The sequence below is a fragment of the Arvicanthis niloticus genome, chromosome 8, assembly GCF_011762505.2.
Source record: "Arvicanthis niloticus isolate mArvNil1 chromosome 8, mArvNil1.pat.X, whole genome shotgun sequence".
Classification (NCBI taxonomy): domain Eukaryota; kingdom Metazoa; phylum Chordata; class Mammalia; order Rodentia; family Muridae; genus Arvicanthis; species Arvicanthis niloticus.
The window spans coordinates 81725215-81741300 of NC_047665.1; the positions used below are offsets into that span (position 1 = coordinate 81725215).

Below are 16086 nucleotides of genomic sequence, written 5' to 3' on the forward strand. Positions count from 1 at the left end.
AGGTGGCTTGCTAAGGGGATGCCCAGGTGAGGCAGGGCTCGCTGCTTCAGTCTATCAGGAACAGAGCTTTAGTTTCACTATACAGCTCAGCTGAGATTCCCACCCACCAGCAGCACCGGCCAGCTGGTGCTGGGACACAGAGACGAGCTTGACTGTTAAAGTCAAGTACTAGGACATTGCTGGAAACTGACTTTTTCCAAGTTGTATTTTTCAGTCTGAGAATCTAACAGTTTTCTATTGCGCATATCAATTACATCTGAGAACAGGGAGCTCAGAAACCACGATGTAAGAAAAGCTTAGTTTGACAGGCGGTGGTGGCGCACGCCTTTAATCCCAGCACTTAGGAGGCAGAGGCAGGCGGATTTCTGAGTTCGAGGCCAGCCTGGTCTACAGAGTGAGTTCCAGGACAGCCAGGGCTACACAGAGAAACCCTGTCTCGAAAAACCAAAACCAAAAAAAAAAAAAAAAAAAAAAAAAAAAAAAAAAAAAAAAAAAGAAAAGCTTAGTTTTTAAAAGTTCTATAGAGGACAATCAGGTACTGCCTAGGAAATAAGCTACCAGGATAACCTTTTCTTTTAATTATTTAAAATGTTTTCTAAAAATGGTGCCAAGTACAACATAATTTTTTCCTACAATATATATTTTGATCATATTATTTATTCCCTTCTCCTACTTCCTCCTCCCCACTTCTCTGCCAACCAAACTTCAAGTTCTTTCTCCTGACCCTCCAAAAAGCACAGAAAACCAGGAAAACACATGGAGTTTGTTTTGTATTGGCCAACTACCCCGAGAGCATGGGCCTGCCCTGGAGTGCAGTTGATACACCCAGTGACACTCCACTGAAGAAACCCATCTTCCTCTCCTGGCAGTGTTCAATGCAAAGATTCTCAGTTAGGGCTATGACTGTGCCCCTCCCCTTCTCAGTGCTGGAGTCTGGTGCATGTTGCCACAGTCTGAGAGTTCATCTGGAAGACAGTTTCCTTAAGTCATCCATGACCTCTGGCTCCTGCAACCTTTCTCCTTTCTCTTCCTCATAGCTCCTCAAGCCTTAAGGGTTGGGGCTTTGATGAAGACATGATTTAGGCCTGAGTGTTCTAAAGTCTCTCTCTCTCTATTCTATGTTAATTACCATCTTCTCCAAGAAGCTTCCCTGGTGAGGGTTGAGCAAGCGCTGTCACAGAGTCATTTGATTCTTACTTTACTTTCCCTTTGCAGAACAACAGGACTAGGACAGCCCCTAGGCCCATTACCTAACCGGTCTCAGGTTCTCGCACACTTTACCAATCAATGTCAGGTATAGGATCTATCTTGTGTATGGGCCTTAAATCTAGTTTTCAAAAAGTAGTTATGTACCCCCCGTAACATTTGTGCCACTGTATCTGAGCCACTGTACCCTGCAGACAGGTCACTGTAGGCTGCAGGGCTTGTAGCTGAGTGACAATGACTGCTTTTGTCCTCTGGTAGCCGCATGCAAAGTACCTTCAGTACCATGAATGTGAGTCAGCAGGAGTGAAGATTCTAGACAGGTACTAGCTCAACTTTTTCTTTTCCTTCTCCATGCTCGTTGACAGTACAAAGTGTCTCCACAACAGGGTCTTAGCATTAGGATGTGAAGAACAACCGATGCATTGGCAATAGTCTATGATGTTTGAGGAAGCCCATGGGAGGCCTTTAGCCAAGGACTCCATGAGATATAACCCATTCCTGGGACTGGGATTTCAGTTTTGGCATTGTTTCCCCTATAATATGGTGATTCCATTTAAATTCCTTTCACATATGACTATGTTTTAGGAAGCTTCTGTAGTAGTAGGCTTCCACATAGCTTTTCAGAGGACCATTAGTGTTAGCTGTTTCTCCCCATATTCCTTCCTGTATCCTGTTTTCTCATACCATTTCCTTTTATTCTGATTTCCCTGTGATCACTCCACAATACTATAGTCTATTTTGCCCCTTCCCTGGGAGATGCCCTTGTTCCTGCTCCCCTGCCATCTTTTACTAGGTAGCAAGCCTCTATGGTTATTCAGCTGGTAGCACAGATATGAAAAACTTAAAAAGCTAACAGCCATGTCACCTCACTCAGGATGAATGCTCCTAGTTCTACCCACTTACCTGCCAAATGCATGATTTTACCTTTCTCAACAGCTGAGTAATATTCCCTAGAGTTCATGGATCTTTTTAAACTGTTTATCTTGATTTAGGCCATATATATGAAAAAAAAAATGATCCATTTCTTTTATGTTTTCAGGTATGGTGGAACAAAGATTGTTAAACTACATCCTTATGACTATCAGATTTTCTCAGAGCCTACTGTAATGTTTCCCCTTTAATCTTTAATTTTATTAATGTCTCTATGTCTTTTGATTTGTTTGGCTGTGTCCCACAGGCTGGATATACTATGTTCTCATTCTCATTCAATTCTAAGAATTTGTGATTTCCTTCTTTATTTCTTGGCTCAGTTTTTAGTCAGCAGTGAGTTTTCAGTTTGCTTGAATTTGTATTTCTACTATTTCTGTTGTTGTTGATGTAAGATAGGAAGTGGGGTGTTACCCTATTTTTCTTGTATCTGTTGAGACGTGCTCTGAGTCCTGATATGTGGTCAACTTTGGAGAAAGTTCCATGAGGGGCTGAAGGAGAAGTATATTATCTAGTGTTTCAGTGCAATGTTCTGTAAATATCTGCCAGGTCCCTTTGATTGATGATGGTATTTAACTTTAGTCCATCTTTGTTTAGTTTTTATCTGGATGACCTGTTTATTGGAGAGAGTTGGGTATTAACGTCATCCACTACCAGTGTGTTAGGGCTAATATGCGATTTTAGTTGTAGTACTGCTCCTTTTACGAACTGGTGTGTAAATGTTTAGGACTGCAATGTCCTCTTGGTAGACTTTTCCTTTAATGAGTATGTAGTGTCCTTTCCTATCTCTTCTGATTAGTTTTGGTTTGAAGTCTATTTTGTCAGATATTAAAATAGCTATGCTTGTTTTCTTCTTCGGTCCATTTACTTGAAATACCCTTTTCCACTTTTTTAGCCTGAGTTGATATCCGTCCTTGATGGTGAGGTATGTTTTTTGGATGCAGCAGAAAGATGAATCCTAAACTTCTAATCCAATCTGTTAGTCTATATCTTTGTATTTGGGGAACTGAGGCCACGAACAGAGTTACTAATGACCAATGTTTCTGGCTCCTGTTATTCATTGTGGTGGCGAGTCCCTCTCCCCACAGCACTGTTCTGGAATTATCTATTTACTTGTTTTGTCCTTGTGGATGTTGTTAACTTCTCTTCAGACTAACGCTTTCCTTCTCATGTCTTCTATATATCTGGACTGGTAGATAGAAATTGCTTAAATTTGTTTTTATTGTGGAATGTTGTTTCTTTCCCTGTTGTGATTAATATTTCTGCTGGGTTTGGTAGTCTGGGCTGGCATCTGTAGGCCCTTCTGACGTTCCGAGTTTCCATCGAAAAGGCAGGTGTTATTCTAATAGGCCTGTCTTTATATACAACTTGGCTTTTCCCCTTGAACTTGAAGTGTTTAATGTACTTTCTCTGTTCTATATATTTAGCATTTTCTTGTGGGTTATGGGGAATTTCTTTTCTGGTTCAGTCTACTTGGTGGTCTGTATGCTTCTTGTACCCTGATAGGCACTTCCTTCTTTAGGTTGGGAAAATTTTCTTCTCTAATTTTGTTAAAAATATTTTCTGTGCCTTTGACCTGGGTTTCTTTGCCTTCCTCTATTATTCATAGATTTGGTCTTTTTTATAATGTTCTGGCCTCCTGGATGTTTTGTGTCTGGATGTCTCCTTCACTCGCCCTGCCTCCCAGATACAGTTTCTTTGATTACGCTATCCATTTCTTCATCTTGTCTTCAAGACCTGACATTCTTTCTTCCAAGTCTTTTAATCCGTTGGTGAGGCTTACTTCTGAGGTTTTTGTTTGACATCCTGAGGTTTCCATTTCTAGTTTTATTTTACTTTGGGTTCTCTTTAGTGACTCTATTTCTTTGTGAAATTCTATTTCAAGGTCTTGAATTGTTTTCACTATTTCATTAACTGTATATGTTTTCATGCTCTTCATTAAGGCATTTATTTGTATCCTTTTAAGGTCCTAGAACACATGCATAATTGCTATTTTGAAGTCTTTGTCTTGTGTTTCAGCTAAATTGCTTTTCTCGGGGCTTATTGCAAATAGGGTTGCTGGCTCCTGGAGGAGGCAAACTGTCTTGGCTGCTCAGGCTTGTGATTTTGCCCTGGGATCTAGGCATCTAGAGTAAGCATGACTGAAGTGTTTGTTGCATAGATATCTGGCTTTGTCTCTCTGTTGAGTGGATGTTCTGTTCTTTTGTTGCTGGTACTACTGTGTCCTAGGTAAGTGTGATGGCTATTGGGTCCCTGGTAGACTGTTTTTGCAGGTTGGCAAGTGTCATGAAAGAATAGATATGGGCCAGAAGGGAAGGTTGAAAGGAGCTGTAGGAATGAATTAGAGAGACCCTAGTTCTGTCTAGGATGACTTCCACATACAGAATCAAATACAGCTTTGTATGACAAAAGAAAGTTCCTGAGAACCTTTCACTTAAGGTCTGCTTTAGACACCTGTCATCTATGAGTTCTCTCTCTCTCTTTGAGACAAGGTCTCAAGTAGCCCATGTTCACCTTGCCCTTGATAAACAGCTGAACTCCTGAGCCTGTTTCCACTTCCTGAGTGCTGGGATTACAAGCACGAGCCACCATGGTTGGCTCCATGTTATTCTTTACGGACTGTTCTGTCTAAAAATCTGCATTTGAAAGGCAAAGGTCACAACATCAGATGCAGTTCTTCCTAAACTAATGTTACTGTGGTAAACCATCTGTGACCAGAATGGGGAAAACCATTAAATGGAGAACAAATCTCCCAAGGAAATGAAGAATTTACCCTCTGTGGTCTTTCTATGGTCAACCTACTTACTAGAGCAGTGTTCTCACATCTACCCGAACTTTCCCCTCAGATCTGAATTCAAATTATGAATCTATTAATTCATCAGTAAGAAGAGAGATTGCTTTAATCTGATCTTAGGACAAAAGCTGGTCTTCTTGGGGTGTAGGATGGGAATGCAGACTGGCAGAGGTAACTGGGGGGTGAGTTACTACTTGGCACATATATTTAATATATATATATATATACTGTCATATATATATATACATACTGTCATATATATATATATATACATACTGTCATATATATATATATATATATATATATATATATATATAGTCATATACAGTGTGCATGTTCACATAAAGCCTGCACATAAACAATGCATGTGGAGGAACGAAAGCTGCCATGAAGCCTTCCTTCCATTAGGAGAAGCTGAAATCAGTGAGTGCACAGTGTTTAATCTCTATGTTCCATTTACCCCAGGCTTTCCTAACGCAGCACGTTTCAGTCTTGACACTCTGGAGACAAGGATCTAACTTTTTTGTTTGCTGAAAAGTTAAAAGAAACTTAAATGCAGACTCAGGGAAGATGAAGGCAAGGCATGGGGGAAGTGGCAACTGGGTTCAGCAGCACACATGTGGCTAGTCCAGCACCACAGCCTCTACTGTTTACCTGTACTCTGCTAGTTTGATATTTTTCTCTCAATCCCAGATCATGACTCAGGATCTTCAATGTTCATACATAGGCACCCAAGTGTCACCCACATCTGCCATTTTCCAGACTTTTTTACCCACAGTTACCTATGTTTGTATTTCATGCTACCACTCTGTGAACATGCCATGGACTATGTCACTATACTGAATCCAAGCACTTCCCCTGTACACACCCTGCCTACCCTCCTGCTGTCTGCAGGCCTCCATCCCATTCCTGCAGGGTTCTGCAGGGTTCACTGACTTCTCTACGAGTGGAGTTTCCTTGTCTCCCAAGCCAAGACACCTTTGTTTTTCCTTCCTTTTCTCTCAGTTATATTTTGTTTGAACTTAATTTTGCAGCAACTGCGTATTAAACAGTCTGCTTATTACTTGGCTATCATTCTGTGACCAACAGTCTACAAAGTCACCACATAGTGGTCAGGGAAGAAAATATTATCATACAATTTTTTAGCCTCAACACTTGGTTTTATATGGGCCTGCTAAAGATGCAGGCCAGGATGCAGGCCAGTGGTAGAACACATACAGAACATGTGAGAGGCCCTGGGCTTCAGTGTCCATCCCTAATTTTCCTTCCTCAATTTCCTCATGCCAGAATCTTTAGGAAATCCAACTGGACCAGAAAATATATATTCAATAGACTACTCTTGGTAAATTCTGACTTGGCAGAAAGACACAGAGAAACTAATCCATAATATAAGCACATACACCTCACCATTGGCCTAGAATATATACACACCAGCTTTTACGAGAGAAAAAAGTCCTGTCCACTTTTAAACCATGGTTTAAACCCACACTGTAGAGATAAAACTGAAAGATTTAGGGGCTAGTGAGATGGCTAAAGGGCCTGCCAGCAAATCCGATGGCCCGAGGTTAACACTGGGACCCACATGGTGAAAGGAGACAAGTAACTCCTGAAAGTTGTCTTTCACCCACCAAATGCATGCTGTGGCATGTATGCCCTACGCAGATATGCATAAAAAGGAAATAAGATATAATAAAAATCTTTAGTGAGAACATCAAGGTCCTAAAAGTGCTAATTGTTTCACCAGAGTACAGCATCTCTTTATCTGACTGAATGAATTTCCTTCTGACCTATATGCCCTGGGAATCTGGATTCACACAGAGAAACTAATGTAAACATTATGCACAGTGATTAATGCTCTTCTTTAAATACATTCTTTTCAACTTTTAAAAATGTATTATTTTCAATCAATACATCTACATTGTACATACTTATGGGGTACCATGTGATATCAACATGTGTGTAGACTGTGAAATGTTTAAACTGGGTTAAACTTATCTATTGACTCTTTTAAACGTGTGTATACGGGAGCTGATAAAAGTAAGAGAAAAGATAGAATTACAAGTTAGACAGACAGCACTGCATCCTAAGTTCATCACCTGAAAGCATTCTGAGCACTTCTGCCAGGCCTGGATTGCAGACCACGAAGACTGCTGGCCACAAGGGGCCTATGGGAACACATTAAAGTCACACAGGACTGGAACATCCCATTCTTTTCTCCACTACACAAAGAAGAAGCTGGTGGCCCCAGCTTTTTTGCTTCTGGCTCTAGATGGTATTAATTAGAAGGTTAATTTTCTGCTACTTTGTTATGTGAAATGTTCCTCCTTTCAAAATTACACCAAAAGAACTTAACAGAAACTCTTCTATGGAAAGCAAACTAAATTATCAGTGACCAAATTTAGAACCAGAGGTTGCTATTAGCACAAGCTATTTATAGTTAATGAACTCTGTGAAGACCTTTCGCCTGCTGTGGAGGCTTCTGTTGTGGCATTGAGCATCCTGTTTTCCAAATGAAGATTTGCTTTAAAAAATAATTATTCATACAGTATAATCTGGAGTATCAAATTCTATCAGAGCATTTCCAAACCCCTTGAAAATAAGTCTTTAAAAGGAAAATACAAGAATAAGAATTATAAAATGGCAAAGTAATACTTCTTTCCAATTCTCAAGAAACACCCCTATCCTCTGTAATGTGTGCGCTGCATCCACTTTTGGTTCCTAGACTCTCTTCCTTACCATTTCTGAACTGAAAAGAAAACTGAATCTCAGTGTCAACATTAACCTTTGTTTTGATCTAGCAATCACTAGGAGAGTCACCACTTAATGCCTTCCGTAGTGTGCAGCTGAACTGACAAGGCACAGAGCGTTCTTTACTACTTCTTAGTGAGGGCAGTGTTAGCCCATAGTACAGTTAATGCTGAGCTTATTTAGTTATCAGCCTGCTTGGTTTTGGTTTGTTTTGCTCCCAAAACATACATATGTAAGATCTGTTCTAACATTTAGTACTTTCCGATTTTCTGGTATTTATTAGATGCTTACCAAGTCCCAAACAACTGTAGACTACTCTGAAAGGAAAGACAGTGCATAGCAGAGGCAAGATTACCTGGCAATGTCTGGTTGTGAGTCTACCAGAGTGCTGACAAATCGGAAGAACAGAGAGCCCTTCCACTTCACATACTCCTCCTGTACCAGGACAGAAACAGCACATTTCAGGATGGACTTCACTATGTAAACACTAGACACACCAAGCTGCACAGACATTTGTTGGCTTTCTTTTATGTAATACCCCACCTGCTGGCTACTGGTCCATCTGGGACCCAAGTTTGGTTAGACAGTTATCTACTTCCTAATAGCCTTGCAAGCACATAGAGGGCTATTTGGGCAAAAAGTTATCAAGTCTACATTATAAGGAAAATTACACAAAGAACATGGCTTTCATGGGCAGATCCACTGGTGCCTTTATAAGGTATGTAATGCACGATGAAATGACCTTATGAATCTGTAGAATGGATATATAAGTTAGTGAATGCCTTCTTTTTAAATAATCAAATTCTTCTTTCTTGTTACAGGCTATCTACAAGCTCTGAATGTACACAGATACCAAATGCTCGATACAGCTCTGCAGCTCAAGGCATTTTAGAGACTGAAAACAGACTGAAAGCTCACTGGACTTTGGCAGCAATGCTGGAAGACAGTGCATTCCAAATATGATCTACAGTGTAAAGCAGGAGCCATTAGGACGGAAACACATGGATGTGGTGAAAAGCAGTGGAGCCTGGACTATGGTCACCTGTCCTCAAGCACTTCCCTCCGTAGATCTGCTGACACAGAACTGCACTGCTTCACCAGACTGCTGTGCAGATATGCCAGTGAGCACTGAAGGTTAAGCCAGAAATGAGAATAATCGTCTTTGAATTCTCTAACAAAGCAAGCACATTTCCCATTCTTAATTGAATAGTTCCTTGAAGCAGCCATAATAGAGCAGAAAAGCAGAGTCTGACTCCTACACATACCTGTAAGAGGTTGGTAAGCAAGATCAGTGTCTGCTTTCGGATGAACGGGTCTGAATCCTTCAGGCAGATGGAAATATTGGGAATATAATTGTCCACCATGGCAGTGTACCGGATACAAAGATCACACATCACAATGATGACATTGTTGCGGACAGCCACATCCTCACACATTTCAAGTTCTCGCACAAGGGCTGGGATGCTTTTCTTTGCAAGGTCTTCATGCTGTAAGCAGAGTTTACCTATCACAAAAGAGAGAAAGATGTTTAGATTACACCCCATGAGTTTTATATAAAGTAAAATTATGCCCTAAATCACCACCACCAACAAACAACAAATATTAGGAAGCAGATACCACCCCCTTTTCCCTCCTTAGAAACCCCCTATCCCACCTGCCCTTCTTTTTGCTTTTATACCATTTTAATTACATGCATGCATTAAGGTCAGTTGTAGGTGGAGGAACTAGAAATATAATAGATGCAAATAGTCAAGGAACAAACAAGACAATAAACACAAATAGTCAAAGAACATGCAAAAAACCTAACACATTTTACTTTCGGTTATATACATGCTCTAAATACCCTTTCTGCATTAGAAATGCAAGCTAGATAGGCAGGAATGAATGCTGTCTCATTTATTTTATTCTTTATTCAGCTAGAAAAAGGCTGAATTATATTCACTAGTATGTTTGCTTTGTGGCTTGGAGAAGGTTTCACTCTTAACTTGTAACATTTAAGCATTTTAAAAATAACCAATGTCACCAAACCAAACCAACAAAACAATAAAAAAATCTCCCAAACTAAACAACAGCAACAACAAAGGCCACCATTCAAAACTACACTTATTATCAAATATACAATCACTTTAAAGATTGAATATTCAAATTACAGCCAGAGGTCAGTGTTTTCATGATGAACTATTTGAGCTGGTGGAGAAATGTGCTCACAGCTCATCTTTCAGTTCTGGAAAATATTAAATAAACATTCTCCTTCTATAAACTGAGCTTCAAACTTTCCATTCCTAAAACTCCGTGCACTGTCGACTGCCATTCTTCGTTTTCTGTGTGCAGACTCATGTGCATACATGAGTATCAGTGGAGGGCAGAAGACACATAGGCTACAGACTACAGCCACATTTCCCTATGTGGTACCCTCACCTAAAGTGATGATGGCATGCGCTCTAATCACAGAAGTCATGGCAGAGCTTCTGGCCTGGAAAGGAGGCTGACTGGTGAGGATGTCTGTGGTCCCTTGAGACGATGGTACTGAAGGGGAGGAAGAGGAAAGGGCTTATTATTGAGACAGTTAACTGAGCTTCAGAACAGAATGGTGCAGAGGATGACTTCAAGGGTCTTACAGTGATCCGCATGAGCAGAAGAAGCCAGAACAGACTGGATTAGAAGGAAGACTCGCTTCTCTACTATGGCTGGACATAACTGGGCTATATCTCCTAGGGTAAAAATACATTTCACCTGCAAAGAGAATGGATTTTACAATAAAAACAAGGCAAAAAGAAAATAAACACTAGCTAGAGTAACATGTCAAAAGAACATTATTTTGTTTCACGAATTACAAAAATACTACTTTTGCTAGTAATAAAATATTGCTGCTTAATAAATTCATTCGATATTTGTCATCTAAACCCATAAATTTCCGTGAATAACTGGGGCTTCTACTGATAATCGTGTTATGATGGAAGGTATCATCCCTTTAAAGACTGTAGAGTGCCATGTGAAAGCTATGGGTTTCATGCTAATTGTATTGAGTGTTGTACCCTTAGTGAGTGGTTATTTCTAAAGTAGCCCTGATGAATACCTGCGAAACCTACTGTTTGATTCTCCTTGTGGTGAAATCCACACTGAGAGAGCACATTCTGGGAGTCTAGCTCATGGCAGCAATCACTAGCCGAGCATGCTCAAGGCCCTGTGTCTGATTCCTAGACTTCTAACTAAATTTGTTTTTAGAAGCATGTAAACTCAATCTACACTTGTAAAACATAACTCCCAATTGTCCTTCACATTAGTTTACTATTTAAACTCCTACTCGGAACACATATAAATCTTTCCACACAGCCAGCCCCCCCTATTTATGGTTTCTAATGACATCAGTTTAATAAGTAATACTGTTTTTCTTTACCCCAAAGATGGAAAAGCATTATCAAAAAGTCAGATGTCAGACGAAGGCTTATTTTAGAGTTTGGGTCAGGCATACATGCATGCCTACAATCTTACCAACTAGGGAAGAAGTACAGGAAGAGGATCACTTGGGCCTAGAGGTTAAAGGTCAGCCCAAGCAACACAGCAAGATCTTGACTCAAATAAACAAAACAAAAATAACTCCTTAACCTTGCAGTAAGAAAGCCAGTAGCACACGTCTTGATGTATGGTGTTTTTTCTAGTTGCTGTGGTTCCTTTCTGTTTTTTTTTTTTTTGTAATACCGGTGTGGGTGGTGCCTGAGACTTGATAAGCCGAGCCCTTTGCTGTCTACTGCACAGAGTGGCCTTGCCTTACAACCCTAACCCTGGTCTGCAATCACTCACAACTACAAGAGCTGAGCTGGCAGAGCAGGAGCTGAACACAGAGAGGAGCAGCTCTACTCACTTAAACAGAAGAGAGGAGCAGTCAGGTTTAGTTAAATGCTGAGTCATGTTGAAGGGCATCAAAACCACAGCTTATTCCCTCTACTGGACAATGTCTGATGCCAGCGCCAGAATTTCTGTTAACTGACTGCTATGTTCAAAGGGGTCTCTTCCTGTATGGGTGTCCATTAAGATAACTGGCTTCGCCAAGGGCATCTGTGTCCTCACTGGTCAAATCTCCCCTTTTATTCTGCACATTACAAAATCTCAGCTCTATACCCCAGTGTAAGACATGTACAACTATTTTAAAAGTCAAAAGGACAAATAGGAGCTGGAGAGATGGCTCAATGATTAAAAACACTTGCTGTTCTTGCAGGGGACTATTGCAGTATTTGATTACACTATGAACCCCTGAGATTGTGTTGTTTACTGGAAAAACATGTTTCTAGTTTTGGTGTGGCTCAGCCTTAGCACACACCTTTAAGCCCTTTGGCTGGAATACAGGCAGGCCCTTTGTATACATTCTTAATTCCAAACACTGAAGGAAAAGTTTCAGGGTAAAATTGTAGAAGCAAGCACCTATGTTTGAAAGTGATGTCTGAGTGGCAGACAAAGTGTCGAATCAGAGAAAGATTTGACAGAACAGGACAGAGAGGCTACTTAAGAGAGCTCAGAGAGAAAACAGGAGAGGAGACAGTTTTACTAGGACACTTGTACAGACACAGGATGCAGAGAGAGAACAAGCTAGACACAGGTGAATACGGAATGAGTCAGAGAATGAGAAGGAGCTAGGAGACTGGAACATATTGCCAAAGCTCGTATGAGGCCAAGCAAAGCAAAAAGTCAGAGATGAGAAAGAAGCCATACTGAATCAGTCAGCTTGGAGAAGACTTTCGAGCCAGAATAGCTGAGTTGAACCAGCCAGCTTGAGTTCAGAAAGAACTAGAAAGGGTTAGCTTATTCAGCAGCGAGTCTCAGAGGCTGAAAACATTCTAGGTCTACATCAGATTGTTCAGAAGCTAGAAGGTTTCAGGACTAGGCCTAGGTTAGCAGACAAAGGCAGTAAGCCCTGGAGATGACAATTACTCCAGGAGAATAAAAGATACTTTTACAGGGGACCAGCATCCATATGGCAATTACAAACGCCTGTGACTACAGCTCCATAGCATCTAATGACAGGTATCTGCATTCACATGCATGTACCCTCTGCCCCAACATAAACAAGCAAACACATAAAGCAAACAAATAAAAAATTTAAAAAATCTAAAAAGTAAGGTATAAAAGCCCCTTTCCCATCAACAGTATCAAAAACTCACATTATACGAAAAACCCTGCTATAAAAAAGATTATGAAAAAGCAACTGCTTACCACCAGGTCTTCATCCATGTTCCCTGTCCCATCTTCCTTTAGAAGAATGTTAGAGAGGTGTTCCTCACAGGTCAAGAGTACATCCCCACACACCTGCTTCAGCAGTTCCTGCAAGTCACAAGTCAGCTCTGAAGGGTCTCATGTCTCAGATGACTCAACAAGTCTAGTTTTTAGAACCTCCAGGCTCGTCGAAGGCATGGAAGACCCCAGCTGCCACACTGATGCTTTCCACCTTTCCCAGCACTGTCCCACAAAACACTTATAGCAACCTGGCCAACCCGAACTAGCTAAGTCAAATATTGAAAGAGCAGTGTGCATATCAGCTTTCCTCTTGTATTTGCTCTAGAAGAGCAAAGGCAAGTAGGAGAATTTAGTTCTCAGGGTTATAAATGTTGTTCTTCCAACAGCAGAGGAAAAATGACAATGGTAGCATACACAGGTAGAGAATCAGCTTTATGACTAACACTTTACTTTTAAAAGATATATGATGAGAATGGATGTTGGGTTAGGTACGGCAATCCCAGCACTTAGTAGGTGGAGGTGAGAAGATTCTGAGTTCCAGCTTGATTTAGGCAACTTGAGATTTTTCAGGCCATTGTGGCTGCCTACCTAGCTAGACACTGTCTTAGCCACACATTCCCATGAATGCCTGTTCCAAACAGGGCAGAGACAAAAGGATCCTTTGAGCTTGCTGGCATTCAGTCTATCTGAGGGTAAGCCCCAGGTTCAGGAGAGAGACTCTGCCCCAAAATGGCTATGTATGTAATGACAGAAGACAGCCAACTATCCTCTTCTGACCCCTGTGCATATGCACAGATCACATAGACCAAGACAGATATAGACAGACAGACAGACAGACAGACAGACAGACAGACAGACACACACACACACACACACACACACACACACACACTCTGCAGTTGCTACTCTTCTGTAATATATTAGGTACAAGTTTTCACTCTCTTAATGATTACAGAAAGTTCCAGGGGGTCCCTGGCACTCACAATGACACTTCTGTGCCCAAGGGCATTCTTAAAACTCAGAATTCTCATACTTCATTTTCTCTAGAAGGCCATTCCAAAATACTTAGGTAGAGTAAGTGCCTCCCCAACAGAAATGAACATCAGGACACATCCTTCTACTCTGGAGATAACTGTACTGCAATGACATTATCTGTGACATGTATGTCAGGCTTTCAAAGACCACCTTAGGAGTCACCCGAGCAATGTAATGTCACATCAGCACTTGCCAAACAGCAGAAATCACCACCACAAGAAAAACAATCTGGCTTAGCCTAGCATTTCCCAAAATTACTGTGTTTATCACTTTTTTTTTTTTTTTTTGAAGACAGGGTTTCTCTGTGCCTTGGCTGTCCCAGAACTTGCTCTGTAGACCAGGCTGGCCTTAAACTCAGAGGTTCTGCCTGTTTCCTTAGTGCTGGGATTAAAGGTGTGTACTACAACTGCCCTGCATGTGCTTATTATTCAAGAATAATTACAACTATGATTTTAATAGATCACCCAACCTAACCATCACTTGTTGGCCATGAGAGCTCCTGAAATTGACAGGCCTTAATCTTGAGGAAGAGATGAAGGTTGATTGTTTCAAAGCTTTAAAAAGAACCTGGGTGATTTGAAGTAATTACTCAGAGCCACAGAGCCTGAGAATGCTGTCAAGGCCAAACAATTCAGAGATTCTCACTACACAACAGCTCGTGTCAGGCTGTGCAACAGCATCCTGTAAGCACCTCCAAAGACCAGGATAGGGACCAAGCAAGGCAGGCCCCTTTATTTTAGGCACATTTCAGTGTTGGGCATTGGTTAGTGCTGCTACATATATTCAAATGCTAAATACTGGGCCCCAAGATCTGGTTGCCCCTCGACTCCAAGCAGATCCTCATGTACAGCAAGTGATGCTATGTAAACCGTGGTCCCCAACTGAAAACTGTTGGTTAATAGTAATAGTAATTGGCTATAGCCAGTTATTGGAAGTATAGAAAAGGCGTAGTTTCAGCTACTGGGCTAGGGGTCTAGGGTCACAGGTAGGGACCATGAGGAGGAAGGAGAAAGGAAAAGAAAGAAGAATGAAGGAGGACAAAGACGGAACAAACAGGAGGTTTCCATTTGACATGATAGACTAGGAGCATGAATGAAATGCCCCACCCCTCAGGACAGACTGCAGGAGAAGTAACCTGGGCCAGATTCAAACAGCATGTTCTTGGGTAATGCAACTGGGGAGTAGAGAGTCTAGCAATTAGAAAAATAGATTTAGGGGTAATCCCCCCAGTAACTGTGCAAGAGCTGATTAAATTATTTATAGGACTCTACTTTGGTTATTGGGGGCTGACTTAATAACTAATAGAGTTTCTTAAACTCCATTTATACTTCAGTAAGTTTTCTCTAGTTGGCCGAAATCTGCTCTCTTCCAATATCTAAGCACTTCTATATATGGGACAGCTCTGTATACCAAATAAATTCAATTCTTTTATGCCTTCATATACATAAATTCAGATAGGCAGCCTGTCTCACATAACTTCTTCCATGCTATCCTCCACCAGGCAGGACCTCAGCTACATAATTTGCTTCACAACCCCTCATCTAATTGTCTTCCACATAAAGTCCACCTGTTAACATGTTTCCAAAGAGGTAGCACAGAAAATGGCACCTTAAGTTCACATAGGACAAGGAGCAGGGCCACCATCCCTCTTAGTCTAGACACTTTCCCCATTAATACAGTCTAAGTTCTCATCAAGAGTTTAATGACAGTACAGTACAGAAGACCAACTCTTATCAACCTTACAGATGCTCACAATGAGCAAGGCCCACACACTACTGTGGAGCAGCGTATCGATCATCTACATTGAATCAGTTCTTGTTCTTAGTAAAACACAGAATGCTTACTTACAAAGGAAAAAGAGAAGTGTGTTTATATGAACTTAAGTTCCCTAGAATGCCAGAAAACTCTCCAGGCCTTATTCTACTAATGCCTAACAAGGGAGATGTTGGCAGAAATGAATAGTGGTTGTTTTCCTACTACGATCGAGTTTTCACAAGTTTAGGTCCTTGTTTCTAAATCTGAAGACGTTTTGGATTTCTCCCAGGCTGTAATAACAACATAACCAGACGGCCTGCTGACCATGGGTACTCGCAGGCACAGCCCGCAGCAGACATGACTTGTTCTAGCGAGTGCTGGTGGTAAGCATG

The 16086-nt window shown here is 41.0% G+C and overlaps 1 protein-coding gene across 1 annotated transcript in view; it reads right to left on the reverse strand.

Annotated features, from left to right (window-relative positions):
• Ncapd3 (non-SMC condensin II complex subunit D3) overlaps positions 1–16086 on the reverse strand; it is a 65974-nt gene that overhangs the window by 13544 nt on the left and 36344 nt on the right. Inside the window, 5 exon segments of the mRNA XM_034509855.2 lie at positions 8031–8110; positions 8941–9179; positions 10094–10201; positions 10294–10408; positions 12884–12991. Coding sequence (XP_034365746.1) covers positions 8031–8110; positions 8941–9179; positions 10094–10201; positions 10294–10408; positions 12884–12991 — 650 coding nt within the window.